This window comes from Pinus tabuliformis, chromosome 2_2, assembly GCF_031772625.1.
Source record: "Pinus tabuliformis cultivar Carrire ecotype Pingquan chromosome 2_2, CPIR1, whole genome shotgun sequence".
NCBI lineage: Eukaryota > Viridiplantae > Streptophyta > Pinopsida > Pinales > Pinaceae > Pinus > Pinus tabuliformis.
Window position 1 is genome coordinate 850,003,399 of NC_142300.1, and position 16,248 is coordinate 850,019,646.

At 39.6% G+C, this 16,248-nt stretch overlaps 1 protein-coding gene across 1 annotated transcript in view; it reads right to left on the minus strand.

Annotated features, from left to right (window-relative positions):
- Window positions 1–242: 242 nt before the first annotated feature.
- LOC149195630 (2-isopropylmalate synthase A-like) overlaps window positions 243–16,248 on the minus strand; it is a 265,845-nt gene continuing 249,839 nt past the window's right edge. Inside the window, exons 11-12 of the mRNA XM_089405376.1 lie at window positions 766–911; window positions 243–658 (exon numbers count right to left, since the gene is read on the minus strand). Of these exons, the coding sequence (XP_089261502.1) occupies window positions 526–658; window positions 766–911 (279 nt within the window). The 3' untranslated portion in view covers window positions 243–525. The remainder of the gene's footprint in view (window positions 659–765; window positions 912–16,248) is intronic.

Genomic DNA, 16,248 nt, shown 5'->3' on the forward strand with positions numbered 1-16,248 from the left:
GTAGGTGTTCTTTGAATTGCAAGTTTCTTCAAAATCATACCCTGCAAATCAACCTTGAAACAAGCTAAGCTGCAGCCTTTAGCCTAAAAAAAAAAATTGTTGGAAGAATATTTGTCTTATATATTGATGCTATCGAGGATTTCACACCAAGAGGATGAGTGGTACGCTCTTTTCATGTACGCAAAACAGAGCTCAGCGTTTTTAAATATAGGTAATCAGTGCCTTTAACAGAAACAAAAATGTTGAAAAATATCTACCCTGTATATTGTTGATGCTATCGAGTGTTTAATACCAAGAGGATGAGATTGGTAGGCTCTTTTCATGTACACAAAACTGAGCTAAGCTTTTTTAAATAGAGAAAATCGTCGCCCCCATCAGAATCAATAATATAAATATTTTGAAAAGAAAAACATCAGTTTTACAAATATTTCCTCGAAAACATCACTAGCATCATCACTAATTGACAAATGGGAGGCTTTTAAATATGCAAGAATACAACATTAACTCTATATGACAATTTTTATTTCATGCAGGGACGTTCGATGCCTTGATTGGTATCTGACTCCTCGGTCCAACTTGAAATGCTAACATTTTGTTCAGGGCGCCTATATATGCACGGACACTGGAGGCTACTATATCCATTCCAGCTCCTGTTCCACTGTGGCAACAAGAAGGAAATTATTTCATGGTACAAAGGAAACCTGACAATAAGGTTTTCAGGTGCTAAATAGATTTCACATTATAGAAACAACGTATAAATCACACCTGAAGGTCCGTTCAACGGTTTTTCCAGTCAGTGCATGTGTCGAAGAATGGCCGTGATCCGCTCGTACCAGGACTCTTGTTGATGCAATTGCATCAATACCTTCTGTAACAGAAGTCAGTGAATACTCCAAAAGGGTCACAGGTACCTGCAATGCATTGTTTCTTATTATGTCCTGGTTACCAATATTTAAAACAAAAAAACAGAAGGATTACGAAAAATCACCATATCAGTTAATTCTCAAAAAATTTAGTGTGGCAATGCTTTTAAAAAATAACAGTCACACTTGTTTCTTATTATGTCCTGGTTACCAATATTTAAAACAAAAGCCAGAAGGATTATGAAAAATCACCATATCAGTTAATTCTCAAAAAATTTAGTCTGTCAATGGTTTTAAAAAATAACAGTCACACAAAGGTATAAATGTTAAATGATATAAAGAACTTGAATTTTTTTAAATGTTATTTGCAAGACCCACAAAATTATAGATAATAGAGCATGTTTATCCATACTCTACATGGTCATCTCATTATCTCCAATCTGTGTAGATGGGATAAGTTTATTAACGTCCAACAAATCACCAAACTAGGTCGACGGAATTGCTCAGTACATAACTAGAGATAAAAATTGGGAATGCAAAGGCGACTAGTATAAAAGCAAACAAACTAATCTATATGACCGAAGCTCAACTATATGTCAAAAATAGACACAATGGTCTAGGGCAAAGTACAAGGGAAAGAGACCCAATGCCCACTGCTGGACGAAGGAAAAGGAAGGCCCTCCTCTGAAATGGAATGGAAAACTTTCCTACCATCTGAGGCTGAACGGAACAATCTGTGTATAGAACAGAAGGTTAGATGCAGGAGTTGGAACTGGCCCAGAAGGTTGTGTCTATGTCTGGAAAAGGTAACCTGCTGTTGGAAGCTGGTGGATGGGTGCTGCCTGCTGGTCAGGTGTAAGCTGTCAACAGACCTTAGATGACAATTCTGCATGGGCCTACCATTCAGCGTCGGGCTGCTTCCAAGCTCTAATGGATATGGGGGCTGACATGGTGCTACTCTCTGCCTGCCTCTTAGTAACCCAATCCACCGGGAGCATCAAAAAGAAAGATGTAATCCTCTGAGTTGTGTCTGGTTGTGTCTGGTCAAATTAGGGTGTGTTGGATGTGAACCAAATAAATTTTAATCATAAGTTGTTCAACACTCCATACATAAGCTGCAAGAAATTTTAGACTGGAAGATAAAGATGATTCTGATTGCATCTCTGAACCTTTTTAAGGGGTGTGAATCTAATGACTTCTTTCTACTCCGACATTCCTGATAAGATCATAGAGATTCATTAATACATAAGCTGCAAGATAATTTTAGACTGGACGATAAAGATGATTCTGATTGCATCTCTCTGAACCTTTTTAGAAGGCGTGAATCCAATGACTTCTTTCTAGACATTCCTGATAAGATCTTGATATTCATTAATATCTGCAGCATCTAATGATGTCGCAGGAACTTCTTTTACATTATATGTTGCCTCTATTAAAAACCAATGGGACAAACATTGGTTTTTCTTCCTATGACAAAGTAATTTCCCTATTTTAGATTTATCAAATATCATTCTAGCACGACACTTACAAGACCTGCAGTTCTCAAGGGTCTATAGCGAGATGGTGTTGAAGAATGTAACTAGGTTCGGTCTTCATAATTGTACTTGAAGTCAAAATGTAATATATTTGTCAAAAGAAAGCAAAAAGAATTTTTATTATTATTGAATTGACTTATTAAAGCATGGGTTTCATGCTTGGGTCAATTGTTATATGTCAAGCCTCCATTGTAGGCTTTAGGATTATTTATTTGGGTCAAAGTCAATTTATTGTTTGGTCAAAGACTCCTCCATCAAGTCAGCCTCTTCATCCAAGTCTCCATCAAGTTGGCTTCCCTCAAAAGAACACATGTCAGCCTACACAGAGACACATCTCTTCATGATGATCATGTCAGCTCATTTATGATGGACGAACCACTATATATACAAGCCTAAGGCCTTCACTCAGATCAAAAGTTTGGACAAGAATTTCAGAGGAAATATTTCAGTGTCACTACGGGAGCTCGGATAGGGTACAGGGATGAACTCAGTGCTACCACAGAAGTTAGGATTGTTTACAGAGACAATTTCAGTAACCACAGAGACAAGCTTCAGTGATATTCTCGGCATATAGAATGTGGATTACAGTGGAGACAGTTCTGTGATATGTCACAGTAACTCAGTGCTATTTCAGTGTCACAGGTTTGGTACCATTTCAGTTTGGTGCTATTACAGCCACTTCAGTTCGGTGATATCACAGTAACCTCAGTTTGAAGCTATTACAGTGACTTCAGTTCGGTGGTATCACAGTGACCTCAGTTCGAAGCTATTACAGTGACTTCAGTTCGGTGGTATCACAGTGACATTAGTTCGAAGCTATTACAGTGACTTCAGTTCGGTGCTATCACAATGACATCAGTTCGAAGCTATTACAGTGACTTCAGTTCGGTGCTATCACAGTGACATCAGTTCGGTGCTCTTTCAGTGATAAGATCTCAGTGGTATTACAATGATGATGTCTCGGTGCAAACACAGTGACAAGAATTTGGTGCTAACACAGTGACTGGGATCTTGGTATGCAAACACAGTGAAAGGAAGAAGAAATAAGGATGACTTGATGGAGGATGTCTCTAGTCTAGTTTGTAAGGGTCTTGGTCATCTCATCTTGAATCTACTGAAGGAAGAATTTTGACTGGGTTTTCCCCTAGAGTGGGGTTTTGCCCTGGCAGCGTGCTTACATCTTGTGTTCTCTTCTATTTGTTGTTTGGCATTAGTCTTGATGATAACAAAGGATAATTCAAAAGAACAAATAATAATAATGAAAAACATCACAAGATAATGTCATCATAAGAGAAATCGTTTAACTACCACACTTTGGATTTCTCAATAGATGAGTCACTCATGGACCCACTCAAAATTCATATTTTTTTTTGGGAGATCATATTTTTTATTTTTCTGCATTTTGTCGAGTCTTATACGGGTCGTTCCCAAGTCTTATACGAGTCGTTCCCAAGTCTTATATGGGTCGCCGAGTCAATAAACAGACAAGTCTTATACAAGTACGAGTCGTGCAATATTGTGAAATATAGCAATTCTTAAACCTGTTGAGAATTCAATAGGACATTAAGTATCTTAATTCTCTTAACTTGATAATTGTTTGTGTTACCTTTTTACTTATTAGCTTTGTTCCTTATTATTATAGTGTGTGATACATCAAACAACTACCAAAACAATAAGAACAATGACACAATTTAAAGGCTGCAAACCAGGGCCAAAACCCCTCCTCTTGAGGGGAAAACCCATAAATCTCCTCTTATAGATTCTTCAATTGACGAATACCATGACCTAGTGACTCAGACAAATACCCTCCAAGATCAAGATCAACTCGGCCTCCTACTATAGTGACTTCGACCTCCCTACTGTAGATCCGAAATTCTGACTCACAAAAATTGCTGTCATTGTTGTTGCTTCTCTTGGAGACTTCGATCTCCCTCGAATAGCCTTCTCCTCCCTTCGCTTGCCTTTCCTTGAGTCTTAGGGCTAATGAGACACCCTAAGAGACCTTCGCTTGCCTTTCCTTTTTCTTCTTCTTCCAAGATCGAACCAAAGAAAAATTAATTTTTCCTTTACGTGATACAATCTGCCCATAGGGTCTTCAATATATGACATTGACTCTTTGACCTAGGACAAACCCTAGAAGCACTCAATGGGTGCTTGACCTATTAAATAAAAGAACTTGAGCATGAAACCCATCCTCCAATAATAATTGCTTTTTCATTTTATTATTTACAAGAATACATTTCATACTTATGAAGGTCAAACCTAGTTACACATTCTTTTGTTGAAGAATCTAGGGCAAAGTAGTGTAGTGTGATTCTTTGTTACTTGATAACAATTTGTGGAGTCTTTTTACTTTTCTTGTTAGTTTAATCTTCTTCTTATTATTGTTAATGCATGTGTGTGTACTTCATCAAACTGCTATCAAAACATAAGAACAATAACACAAGATGTTGGCTCTCTGCCAGGGCCAAAACCTCTCTTCTGTTGAGAGGAAAACAATTTAATGAATTTCTCTTATTGAAGCTTCTATTGATCAATGCCAAACCCTAGAACCCTAACTTAGAATATCCTCCAAGCACAAGTCAAGTCCTCTCCTCCTTTCTGCACTTTGTTCCTCGGCACATAGGCTTCCTCCTTCCGGCACTTTGTCCCCTGGCACTTCGTCCTAGAGTCCTTCCACCTCCTTTTCACCTGCACTAGAGAGATAGGCTCCTTCGCTAGGCTTGGGAGTCCTTGTAGGCTTGATCTCTCACCCAAACAATGGATTGTTCACTAGTTGCTATTATGTCGCAAACATACCCTCACTGCACCTCGCACGTGTGACTGTTTCTAGCCCTAGAAACAGTCCCTTATACTTCGGTCTTCTTCTTTCTTACTTCGCTTGATGTCCTTCCCTCTTCGCTTGGATAGAAGGCCTAGTTTGAAGCCCAAACAATGATGGATGAGCAACCTTAAAGTTGCTGCTATAGTGACCATAGTCAGCCCTTCAGTTCCTCGCACGTGTGGCTTCAGCTTACCCTAAAACAGTCCTTTATTCTTCGGTTATCTTTCCTCCTCCTTCGCTGCTCTAGAGGCTCCCTTAAACTTGACTTTTCCACCTTTCACTTGGCTGCACTTGCTCGCTGATTTCAGAGATGATCTTCGCTATCTTTGGAGGAGTGGACAGCCTCTATATATAGAGGATTCTCCCTCCTTTAAGCTGACTTGTAGGCCGACTAGCTGTCCTTAGGCTGACTTGACTATTTCTTCAATATTTCCTTTGTTTTGCTTCTAGAGGAGGACGTTGTTGCATGGCGAGGACTTGCACTTATCTTGGAAGTATTTCTTTGACCTTAATATATATTTATACATGGTGTAACATGCCCTTAAGGCCTTCAATATTTTCTCTTGACTATTTGACTCACCTATAGCACTTTGACATGTGCTAGACCTACTTCAATGAGCAAGAAACTCATTGACATATATTATAAAAATAATATTTCTTTTCTTGAATAAGTACAAATATCAAAAATACATTTATGAAGACCAAACCTAGTTACACTTACTTCAACATCTTCAACACTCCCTCTTAACTGGGGAGTTATTCATAAGAGGTACATGGTCATTCTCAATCTGAAGAGATCTCATTAAAAGAGTCGGATTGGTAACAAATCTATTTAGCATCTTATCCATCAGCATTGTTATATAGCAAGGCCTTGACTAACAGCTCTATCCACATGATCAGAGCACAATGCTAACGAGACCAATGATTCATAGACACCAAAATCATTGCCTCTCAAGGTACATACTCCACCCGAGTGTTCACAAAGTATGACCTTACAAAGGACTATTCTTATCCTGGGTAGCTAATCCTCAAAGAATATCGGTCCACAAGTACTCTTGTCGTGATTGCCCTACCACATTCTCAAAGAGTATCGAATGCCAGATGGTTACCCAATCCTCCATTCTTTCTTCCCAAGTGAAGGCAAGAATGTAGTGTTTATCTCTCCCTCTCAATTAGGGAGGATATATCAACCAAACCAAGCTTGTCTCTTAAGTATACAAGCTTCTTGTTTGGAAGTGATTTCGTCAATATGTCAGCTACCTACTCATCAGTGGAGATATATTGTAGCTACAACACACCATTTTGTACTATCTCTCGAATATAGTGATACTCGAATTCAGGCAAACATATACCACTGGTGTTATCACAAAGTATCATTGTAGGGTTCATCGGTCCTTCAAACAAGTCAAATAACAGCTTCCTCAACCATACTTGCTTCTTTGCTTACTTCACAGGCTGCAACGTATTCAGCTTTAGCACTACTCAAAGCAACTGTCTTGTTTTCTTATCATCCATGAGACCATGGAGGATCCCAAACTGAAACATTCTCTCTTAGTTCTCCTTCCATCTTCCACATTGCCTCCCCAATCGGAATTTGTATGTCCAATCAGCGAGACATCATTTCTTCGGTCATACTTCAAACAATAATGGATGGTTCCTTGCAAATATCTCAAAATATGTTTCACTGCTACCCGATGATCATGCTTCAGCTCCACTTGGAATCAATGTTTTAAAACTCCGACTCGACCGAGGGTCGACTCCGACTCTAACTCTGACTCGGTATCGACTCTGAAGACTTGATTTCAATGACTCGGTCGTTGTAAAAAACAATGTTTTAAAACTCCGACTCCGACTCGGTATCTACTCGGCCGGCTCGATTTCAATGACTCGGTCATTGTAAAAAATACATTAAATATTTATTTTTTTATAAAAACACATTGTTTTAAAGATTTTCATTCATGTTTCCAAACACACAGCATTAGAATATAGATAGAAAACAACATATGATCAAAATAGGCTCATGAATATATCCATTATATCAAAATGGCACCCAGTGCAATGTCCAATACATACACGATGATGATATAGAGATCAAAACAAAAACACATAACCAAGGAGGCTATAAATGGCCTCTACAACAAAAGTCTATGACTAGTACTACTGGCTACTGCTAGAGTTGCCAACATCATTTGGCTCAGTGTTACTTGTGAGCGGGAGCGAAAGTGGGGAGCGAGAGCGACATCTTCAGAAGCTCCTGGTTTGGGAGCGAATCCCGGAGGAGTTCAACAACCAATGTCACTAACATCAAGGTACATAGAGGGATTGGTGCTCTTGATTAAATACGAGTCCCATACCCTAATACATGACAAAATTCAATGGAAACATTGCAATCCTCCAATCCTGAGATCCTGAAAAACTGATAAGTCTGCTGGATTTTGAATGAAATCTAAAATTCTACTTTCTCCATATGAAATCCAATGAGGCCAGAACCACTCTCAAACATCTTGAGTCATTTCATGGTAATGTTAAAAATTTAAGTAAAAAGATGAAAATGAACATTAAGGAGAATGTCACTTTTACTTTAAGAATTTAACATTACCATGAAATTTGAATAGCATATCAATACTAGGAGAGGGGAATGGACCCCAAATAGCAGTTAACCAATGTAGAAAACACCTTGGAGTCCCCAACAATCAACTAAATGTTAAAAAGCTAAAAAAAATTAAAAAAATCATTGTTTTTTTCGATGACTAGCCGGACTTAATGACTCGGCCGAGTAGATGCAGAAACGGTCGGGTTGACCGAGTCATGACTGACTCGGCCGAGTCGTGCAATAACTCGGCCGAGTCAGTCATGACTTAGCCTCCCGAACTAGTTTTTTCTGTCGGGTCATAAAATTCTTCAATGACTCAGATCAACTCGGCCGTTTCGGATTCGATTCAACCGAATCTTAAAACAATAGTAAAAAATATATTAAATATTTTTTTTTTTTATAAAAAAAACATATTTTTAAAGATTTTCATTCGTGTTTCCAAACACACTGCATTAGAATATAGATGGAAGACAACATATGATCAAAGTAGGCTCATGAATATATCCATTATATCAAAATGGCACCCAATGCACTATCCAATACATACATGATCGAAACAAAAACACATAACCAAGGAGGCTAGAAATGGCCTCTACAACAAAAGTAAACTGTGACCAGGGTCCAGTACTACTGGGCCACTGGCTAGTAGCTACTGCCAGAGGAGCCAAGGTCATGTGGATCAATCTCTGGATCATCATCAGAGTCAGACAGGGGGCCCCATGGCTCCTCCTCATCATCATCTCCAACTACAATTGTAGAAGTGGTAGCACTAGCAGGCTGTGCAGCAGATGCACGCTGAGATAGAGTAGATATGCGGTTGTGCTTCTGTCGTGGCTGAGCAGAGGAAGCGCCTGCAACTGGAGTCCTTGTTGGCTGTGAGGCTAAGGCTGGTAGTACAAGTGGATCAAGATCTGCATTCAATTGAACATCATGTTCGAGTGATGCCTCCCTATCTAAATCAAAATCAAGATCCTCATCAGGATCAAACTCTGTAGGATGAATCTCCACTACCCAATTTTATGTTGGATCAATGTCTTCCAACACAATAGGATCTGAATCAGGTCTTTTTTTTAGAAATTGGTTGCGTCTAAGCCGAAGGTTGTATTGGACATACACTAGATCATTTAACCGTTTTTTATCCAAAAGGTTTCTCTTCTTTGTGTGAATCCTCTCAAAGATAGACCAATTGCGCTCACACCCAGTGGCACTGCAAGTTTGACTCAAAATACGAATTGCAAACTTCTGCAATTCAGGACAATGGCCACCAAAAGCCTCCCACCATTGTGCTGCAATAAACATAGGAGTGTAATGAGTTAGCTCAACAAAATAACAAATTATATCCAACTTTCAAATTATAAACGATTTAACAAAATTAAAAAAAACTATTAAGAACTTGAAAATTGAAATTTTTGTTTACCTGGCTCATCTGCTTCTCTTGCAATCTTTGCTAGGTTCTTCCCAAAGGTACCCGAGGCATTGCTGAAGGTCGTGACCTGTCAGTGTATCTCCACTCATCAGACTCCAATGGGATCATGCGATCAATGCAGTCAATTAGTCCATCTCTAACCTCCCCCCTCAAAGGTCCTGACTCCTTAGCTTTATAATGATATTGTGGGTTCAAAAAATACCCAGCTGCATGTATAGGGCGATAGAGTTGATTGTTCCATCTTTCATCAATGATTGCCCAAATGGGCCCATACTTAGCCACTTTATCCTTGTATGCCCTCTTTATTTGCTCCTTTTTTTGATCCATAGCCTCATAAATGAAGCCCATAGCCAATCTTTCCCCATCCACCAACCACAACACCTTAACCAGTGGCTCAGCAAGCTTTACAATCTCTGTTGCCTTTCTCCAAAATATTTCTTCATTAACTTTCTTTTTCAATTCTTTGCCTTCCAGTTTGTGAGATCACTGGCTTTGATTCCATTCATCACTGGAAAACAACTTTTGCAAGTTTCTATGTTGGGAAAGCATAGATTGCAATGTCAAAAAATGAGTAGCAAATCTAGTGATCGCAGGCCTAATAATATCCCTGCCCCCAGTGTGTTTCATCATGAGGCTCAAAATCCATGAATGGTTGTAGATAAATTTTGTTATGCTTTTGGTATGATCTACAGTGTTTTTGACCCAATCTAATTTTCCAATATCCTCAAGCATGAGGTCTATGCAATGTGCAGCACATGGGATCCAAAAGATGGTCTTGTGTTTTTCCTCTAACAGTTTACCAGCAAGAACATAGTTAGAGGCATTATCTGTGATGACTTGAACAACATTAGCCACCCCCACCTCCTCAACAACCTGATCCAATAGCTGAAACAACAATTGCGCATCTTTTACCTTATCAGATGCATCAACTGATTTTAAAAACATGGGTCCCCGTGGGCAGAAGATAAGAAAGTTTATGATGGCACGGTTTCTTTGATCAGTCCATCCATCTGACATGATGGTACATCATGTTCTTACCCAAGAGTCCTTGAAATCTTTCAAATACTCATTAATGGATGAAATTTCTTTCTGCAAACAATACCCCCTCAGCTCATGCATAGTAGGGCCTTTGAAGCCTTTTCCAGCAGCATGTATGGCATCAAACATAGGCTCATAATATGGTGAATGGGAAGCATTGAAGGGGATATCAACGTCATACCACCATCTAGCTATGTAATCACAAGCAGTCTCTCTCAATTCTTTCTTCCAATGGCATTTGACTTTTACTAGGTTGAGGACCATGTGCATCTGATGGAGAGGAGGGAGTGAAATAACTTTTGATATTCATATCACCTTTGTTGGACACCTAATCCTAAAGGGTTAGTGTGGCTGAAAAGACTAAGCAGTCCAAGAGACCTTGGGATCTGAAACCCAAGAGTCACAACATTGTATTATAAATGTACATCTCCTGTTAATAAAAAAATGAACTCACATGATTTATCTTTCACATTGTTTGTTGTCCATGTGTGTTTAACATGGTATCAGAGCAAGTTCGTTCATAATATGCTCAATCTTTTGTGAGCCACTTGTTTTTGTGTGGCCTGTGTAAACCTACGCATCCCTGTGTCTCTAGCTATTTGTATTCATTCGACAACTTAGAATTGGACGGTGGATAGCTGTTTTCTGATTTTGAGATGGACAGTTTGGAAGGGTATTTTTTATTGTAACAGTTGTAGAATCTGGGTTGCTTTCTGCATTTGGGCAGCGACTAAGGCATAGAGGTTAATGTTCTTTCCAGCTTCTAAGAAACGCTCTTTCTTTAGTGTCAGTCTTTCAATCTTTTGTTGGCCTGGTGTTTTCCTTAAAAAAAGGCTGAAAAATTTCTCAACTCTTTGCGCATGTCTCGCATCTACCATTATGTGATCTTCTGCGACCTGAGATAACGCCAGATTCTCTGACATGTTGTCATTCCCTGCCAAGCTTGTCTGAGCCTCCTTGAATAACGCGTTGATATGGTCTGATTACTTAGTTATTTTAAGAGGATGTTTATTCTTGGGCTCAAGCCTGCACTTATTACATCTGAACGTTGGGAGACGGATGCGTAGAGAGACCGAGCAGCATATTGAATCTGAACATTGGTCAGCGCCATTCTCGCTGCCATTCTGCTGAGCATAGTAACGCATCCCATATGTAACGCCTAGTCTCTGGCTTTGTTCCAAACAGCTGTGAAGACAATTGATGAAGAGCTGCCATGCTTGTTTGCTAATTTCATTTCCCTCTCTTGGTATCGACTCAATCTTCTCAAACGAGGACCTGTCCTTCTCTTGAGCCATCCACATCTTTTTCAGCTCATAATTCGACAAGCTTACTGTGCTTACAGCTCACCCCGCATAAATGAAACGAACAGTCATTTCTATTCCTCCATTGTAGTCACTCCTACTCCTTCACCTCCTGCTCTCCGAGGACGTGGTGCTGTTTCAGATCCGAACCAGCTAACCGAATAAATTTTAATGGTGCGATGAACGTGGATTGAATACGCTTGGATAGCTGTGGTATCTTGAATGCTGATGATATATCCTGTGGTGCGCATCCAGTACCAATGTTACATCACGTTAACAAGGTGAAGTAATATTAAAACCATGCTGTCGACACCTGTGTTAAAAAAAAACCCCGCGTCTGCAAGACACTGTACCAACTCTGTAATCTTAGAGTAAAGCTGGTTGAGTTCAGTTCTCAAGACACTCCAGCGGTTAGCAACAACCTGCTCATTAATAGGCTCTACCCCACTGTCTGTCGATTTATCTGCCATTTCTGTTACAGTATACTGGGTAATGTATATTCCCTGAGTTTCTAGTTGAACCGAAAAAAAAAAAAAAACCGAAAACACGGGGTTATCCCGAATTCGAAAAACTGAGTGATGGAATTGTAGAATTGTTGAGATGTTCCGAGTTCGAATCTAATGCCGGAAAGTTGTGAGAAAACTCGCCCCCGTTTCTTCTGTCATATCAGGATGTGCACTCAGGCGTCTTTTTTTTTTATTGATCTCTTTGTCAAGCACTCTGCCACTGTATAAAGATCCTCTTTTAGCTTAGTTGTAAGCCTTTTGAAATCAAGCTCGTCGGTATTCTTTACGTGTTTCCACCTTCTGTTATTGATGTAGCTGCATTAAAGGGACTGTATGCTATCTCAGAAGTTGAATGAGTATGGTTTGATGATGATACAAGGACTGTGCTGAAGAGGGAATCTATTCTTCCATTTCCTGGGCAGCGTAATTGTTTCTTCGTGGCATAAAGAATGATCTAGCCCCAAGGCTACAAACTTGTATTTTCTATGGTTGTTTCAGTTGAGCAGCAAATCATCTATACCTGTCACTGTTGATGCCTGCGCCAACAGGAAGCTACTATGTTTTTTAATGGTATATTCCGGCTAAATTATGCATAACTATGTTGATTAGTCTACTTTGGGGAATAAGTTTTTTGGATGGCATTTTGATAAACAGCAGGATCAGGTTTGGAAGAATTTTTGGTTGAAAGTTCTACTAGAATGGATGGATTATGGATTCTTTGTGTCATTGTAATGGGCGAACACGTTTTTCACCAGTCATTGTGAAGGTTGTAAACTGAATGGAACTTGTCTTTAGTTACATTGATTAAATTTACCAGGGGAAGCTATTTATGATTATTCAAAGACGAATAACCCTTCAAATTGATCTTATTGCACTAAGCCAAGTACCTGATTGCTGCTCATGATAGTGCTAAGGGCTACTAAACTTTGATTCCTTGAATCCTTGCGGTCTTTATTCCAGACTTTTATACTTGAGAGATGACATTGAGATTAATTTGTATAAGGTATTTTCTGTGGTTGTTTGGGAAAGGTTCCAGTTAAAAGAGGACGTGTTTCCACCTGTGTAAATTGTTGGTTGAGAATCCTTCTAGTTGAGTCTAATCAATAGTGCAGAAAGGAGCTAATTCCCTTTAGTCTCTTTGTTGTACGAATCACCCTTGTTGTGCGTCGAAAGTTCCAACTGTTGTGTTCACACCATATTCAATCCAAGTTCCAAGCAAGTTTGCAGTTGTTGTTGCCCCAGTTGTGGTATTAAAACCCATTATAGTGCATTTCGACTGCTGCATAAAGATTTTGGTGCGCTGATTGTTGCACACTGATCATTTGCTGACATTTATAAAGGATATTGTTGTGTACTATGAGTAGATATTACCTTTCTGCATTGAGTAGTAGTTGTGATCAGTTTTTAAGGTGTAAATCAGACATTGAAGAAAAAAATGGCCAGAACCAGTGATGTATTACAGTTCCTTAAAACTCTGATATTATCTACTGTTGATGACACATTACAAATCAGCAAAGGATCTCTCTCAGAAATTCAGACATGTCTACAAAATGCACAGGAAAAGATCGAATTTTTGCAGCTTGAATCTCAGCTACAGCAAGAAGAATTAAAACAGAGAAGTCATTATGAACATGTTTCTGTTCAGAACACTGACACTGCAACCCATCAGAACCAAGTCAATAATATTACAGTTCATTCAGATAAAGCAGCAAGGTTACATACAGATGCAGAAACTCAGTCTGCACTTCCCAAGCCCATCATCAGACCTTGGGAACAGCTTGTCCACAACAAGCACAGAACTGGTCTTGGATATGACAAGGACTTGTCCTTCCATATTCCAGACCATGCCAAGCCCATTCAGTTTCAAAGTGCTGGATTCATTTATGACAGTTCACCTGCTCCTCATGACAGTTCAGCTTCAGCTGTTCCAGACTCTGCCCCTCTTCCACAGCAACACCAACAACAACAACAACAACAACAAATTGAGAAATGCCAACACTGTGATCGAGTTGGCCATCTGAAAGATCACTGTTTTGATCTTCATCCATGTAAGCACTGTCATAAAACCAGCCATTCTTCAAACAGATGCTTCAAAAACAAACGTCCTGCAAGAACAAAGATTCATCTTGGATGGATCGCTTCTTGGCAATGGGCATCAACAGCCAAGAAGATATTCCAAACACATGTCAGAACTTGTTCCAAAATATTGAACAGTCTTGCAGTTGAGTTTTCTCCATCTTCTCACCTTGTATCTGACAGGGGGGGAAATGATGGTCATCTACAAGCTTCAAAGTCACATCAAGCGAGCCTGAGCCACAACCTGCCACACCAGTTTCAGAGTTGTAGCCAGAGACAAAGATGCCTGAACATGCCTTCAGTTGGCAATCTGGGACACTTCCTCTAGCAGAAGACTCCAGCTTCTTGCCAGTTTTGGAAGAGTTCCAGGAATTACAGAGTTGTTGGTCATCCTTAAACCATCACAGATTAAGAACACTTCCTCTAGCAGAAGACTCCAGCTTCTTGCCAGTTTTGGAAGAGTTCCAAGAATTGCATTAAGCATTCCAGAGTTGTTGGTCATCCTTAAACCATCACAGATTGAGAACACTTCCTCTAGCAGAAAACTTCAGTTTCTTGCCAGTTTTGGAAGAGTTCCGGGAACTGCACTAAGTGTTCCAGTGTTGGTGGTCATCCTTAAACCACCGCCCTTTTTTACCAACATTTCATAGAGCACATTCAGCCTAGTGCTGCCATGCATTTTTGCACATTTTGTATTACAGCTCTCTTCTTGGACTCATACATAACCCTTCGGATTAAGGGGGGGAATGTTGGACACCTAATCCTAAAGGGTTAGTGTGGAAGCCGAAAAGACTAAGCAGTCCAAGAGACCTTGGGATCTGAAACCCAAGAGTCACAACATTGTATTATAAATGTACATCCCCTGTTAATAAAAAAATGAACTCACATGATTTATCTTTCACATTGTTTGCTGTCCATGTGTGTTTAACAACCTTTTTTCAAATTCATTCTACCCTTTCCCTTATCTTGAATAGAACCAAAAGAGGGAGGAACATATCGGAAAGGGTTGGATGCATCAGTGTGAGGGATAGAAGAAGAACCCTCAAAATCATATTGGGGGTTGGTAGCCATCATTTTTTGTATCTCCCTCTTCCTCCCAATTTCAACCTCTAACTCTTTTTACCTAGCCTTATCTTCTTTAAACTTCTCAAAGCTAGCTAACAATTCCTTCCTAATCTCCCCAATTTCTGGTGAGGTACATGGAGTAATTTGGCCTCTAATCCCAACCAAGTGTTGTTTCAGCCTATTAATGCCTCCAGGACCTTCCTTAGTTTTCCTTTGGCAAAATTTGCAATGCGTTTGACTATCAACCATTTCAACATATGCCCAAGTAGCATCTTTCACTCTTGGTGCCATTTTTTGACTTGGAAATGAAAGCAAACAATCTGAAAGTGAAAAAAAAACATTGATTCAATGTTCATTTCTTTCACAAAAAACACTCTTTAGGATTTTTAGATATGAGCCTAAAATTTAATAAGCAAAAACAGATTTGTACAAGTGAAAAAAAATACCTCCAGGCACAAACTGCCTCCTCAAGCTTGCTCCAAGAAATCAACTCCTCAATGCTGCTCCAAATGGCTGCCCAAGAAGCTCCTCACTCCAGCTACAATGCTTGCCCAAGACTCCTCACTGCTGCTTCAAAAACAAACTCAACAACTCCTCACAAACTCTCACTGAAGTTCTCACTCAAATGCATGAGATGGCTGTGAGAGAATGAGAGGAGTTGAGTGGGTTAAATAGGGTTTGGGAGAGGGGAATGGACCCCAAAGACAACTAACCAATTAATAAAACCATTTGGAGTCCCCAACACTCAACAAAATCATAAAAAAAGTAAAAAATAAAAAACAGTTTTTTTGGTTTACTGGCCGTAGGAAGTGACCCAGTCGGGTTGATACGAACTCGGCCGGCTCGGTCTTAACTCAGCCGGCCGAACCAGTTCGAAGGCTGAGTTGCAAATTTTTTTACTAGCTCGGACCAACTCGGTCGAGTCGGTTCCGAACCGGCCGACTTTTAAAACAATGCTTGGAATTGACTGAGAACATTTACTACAAAGCATATGTCTAGTCGAGTATTCACCAAGTACATC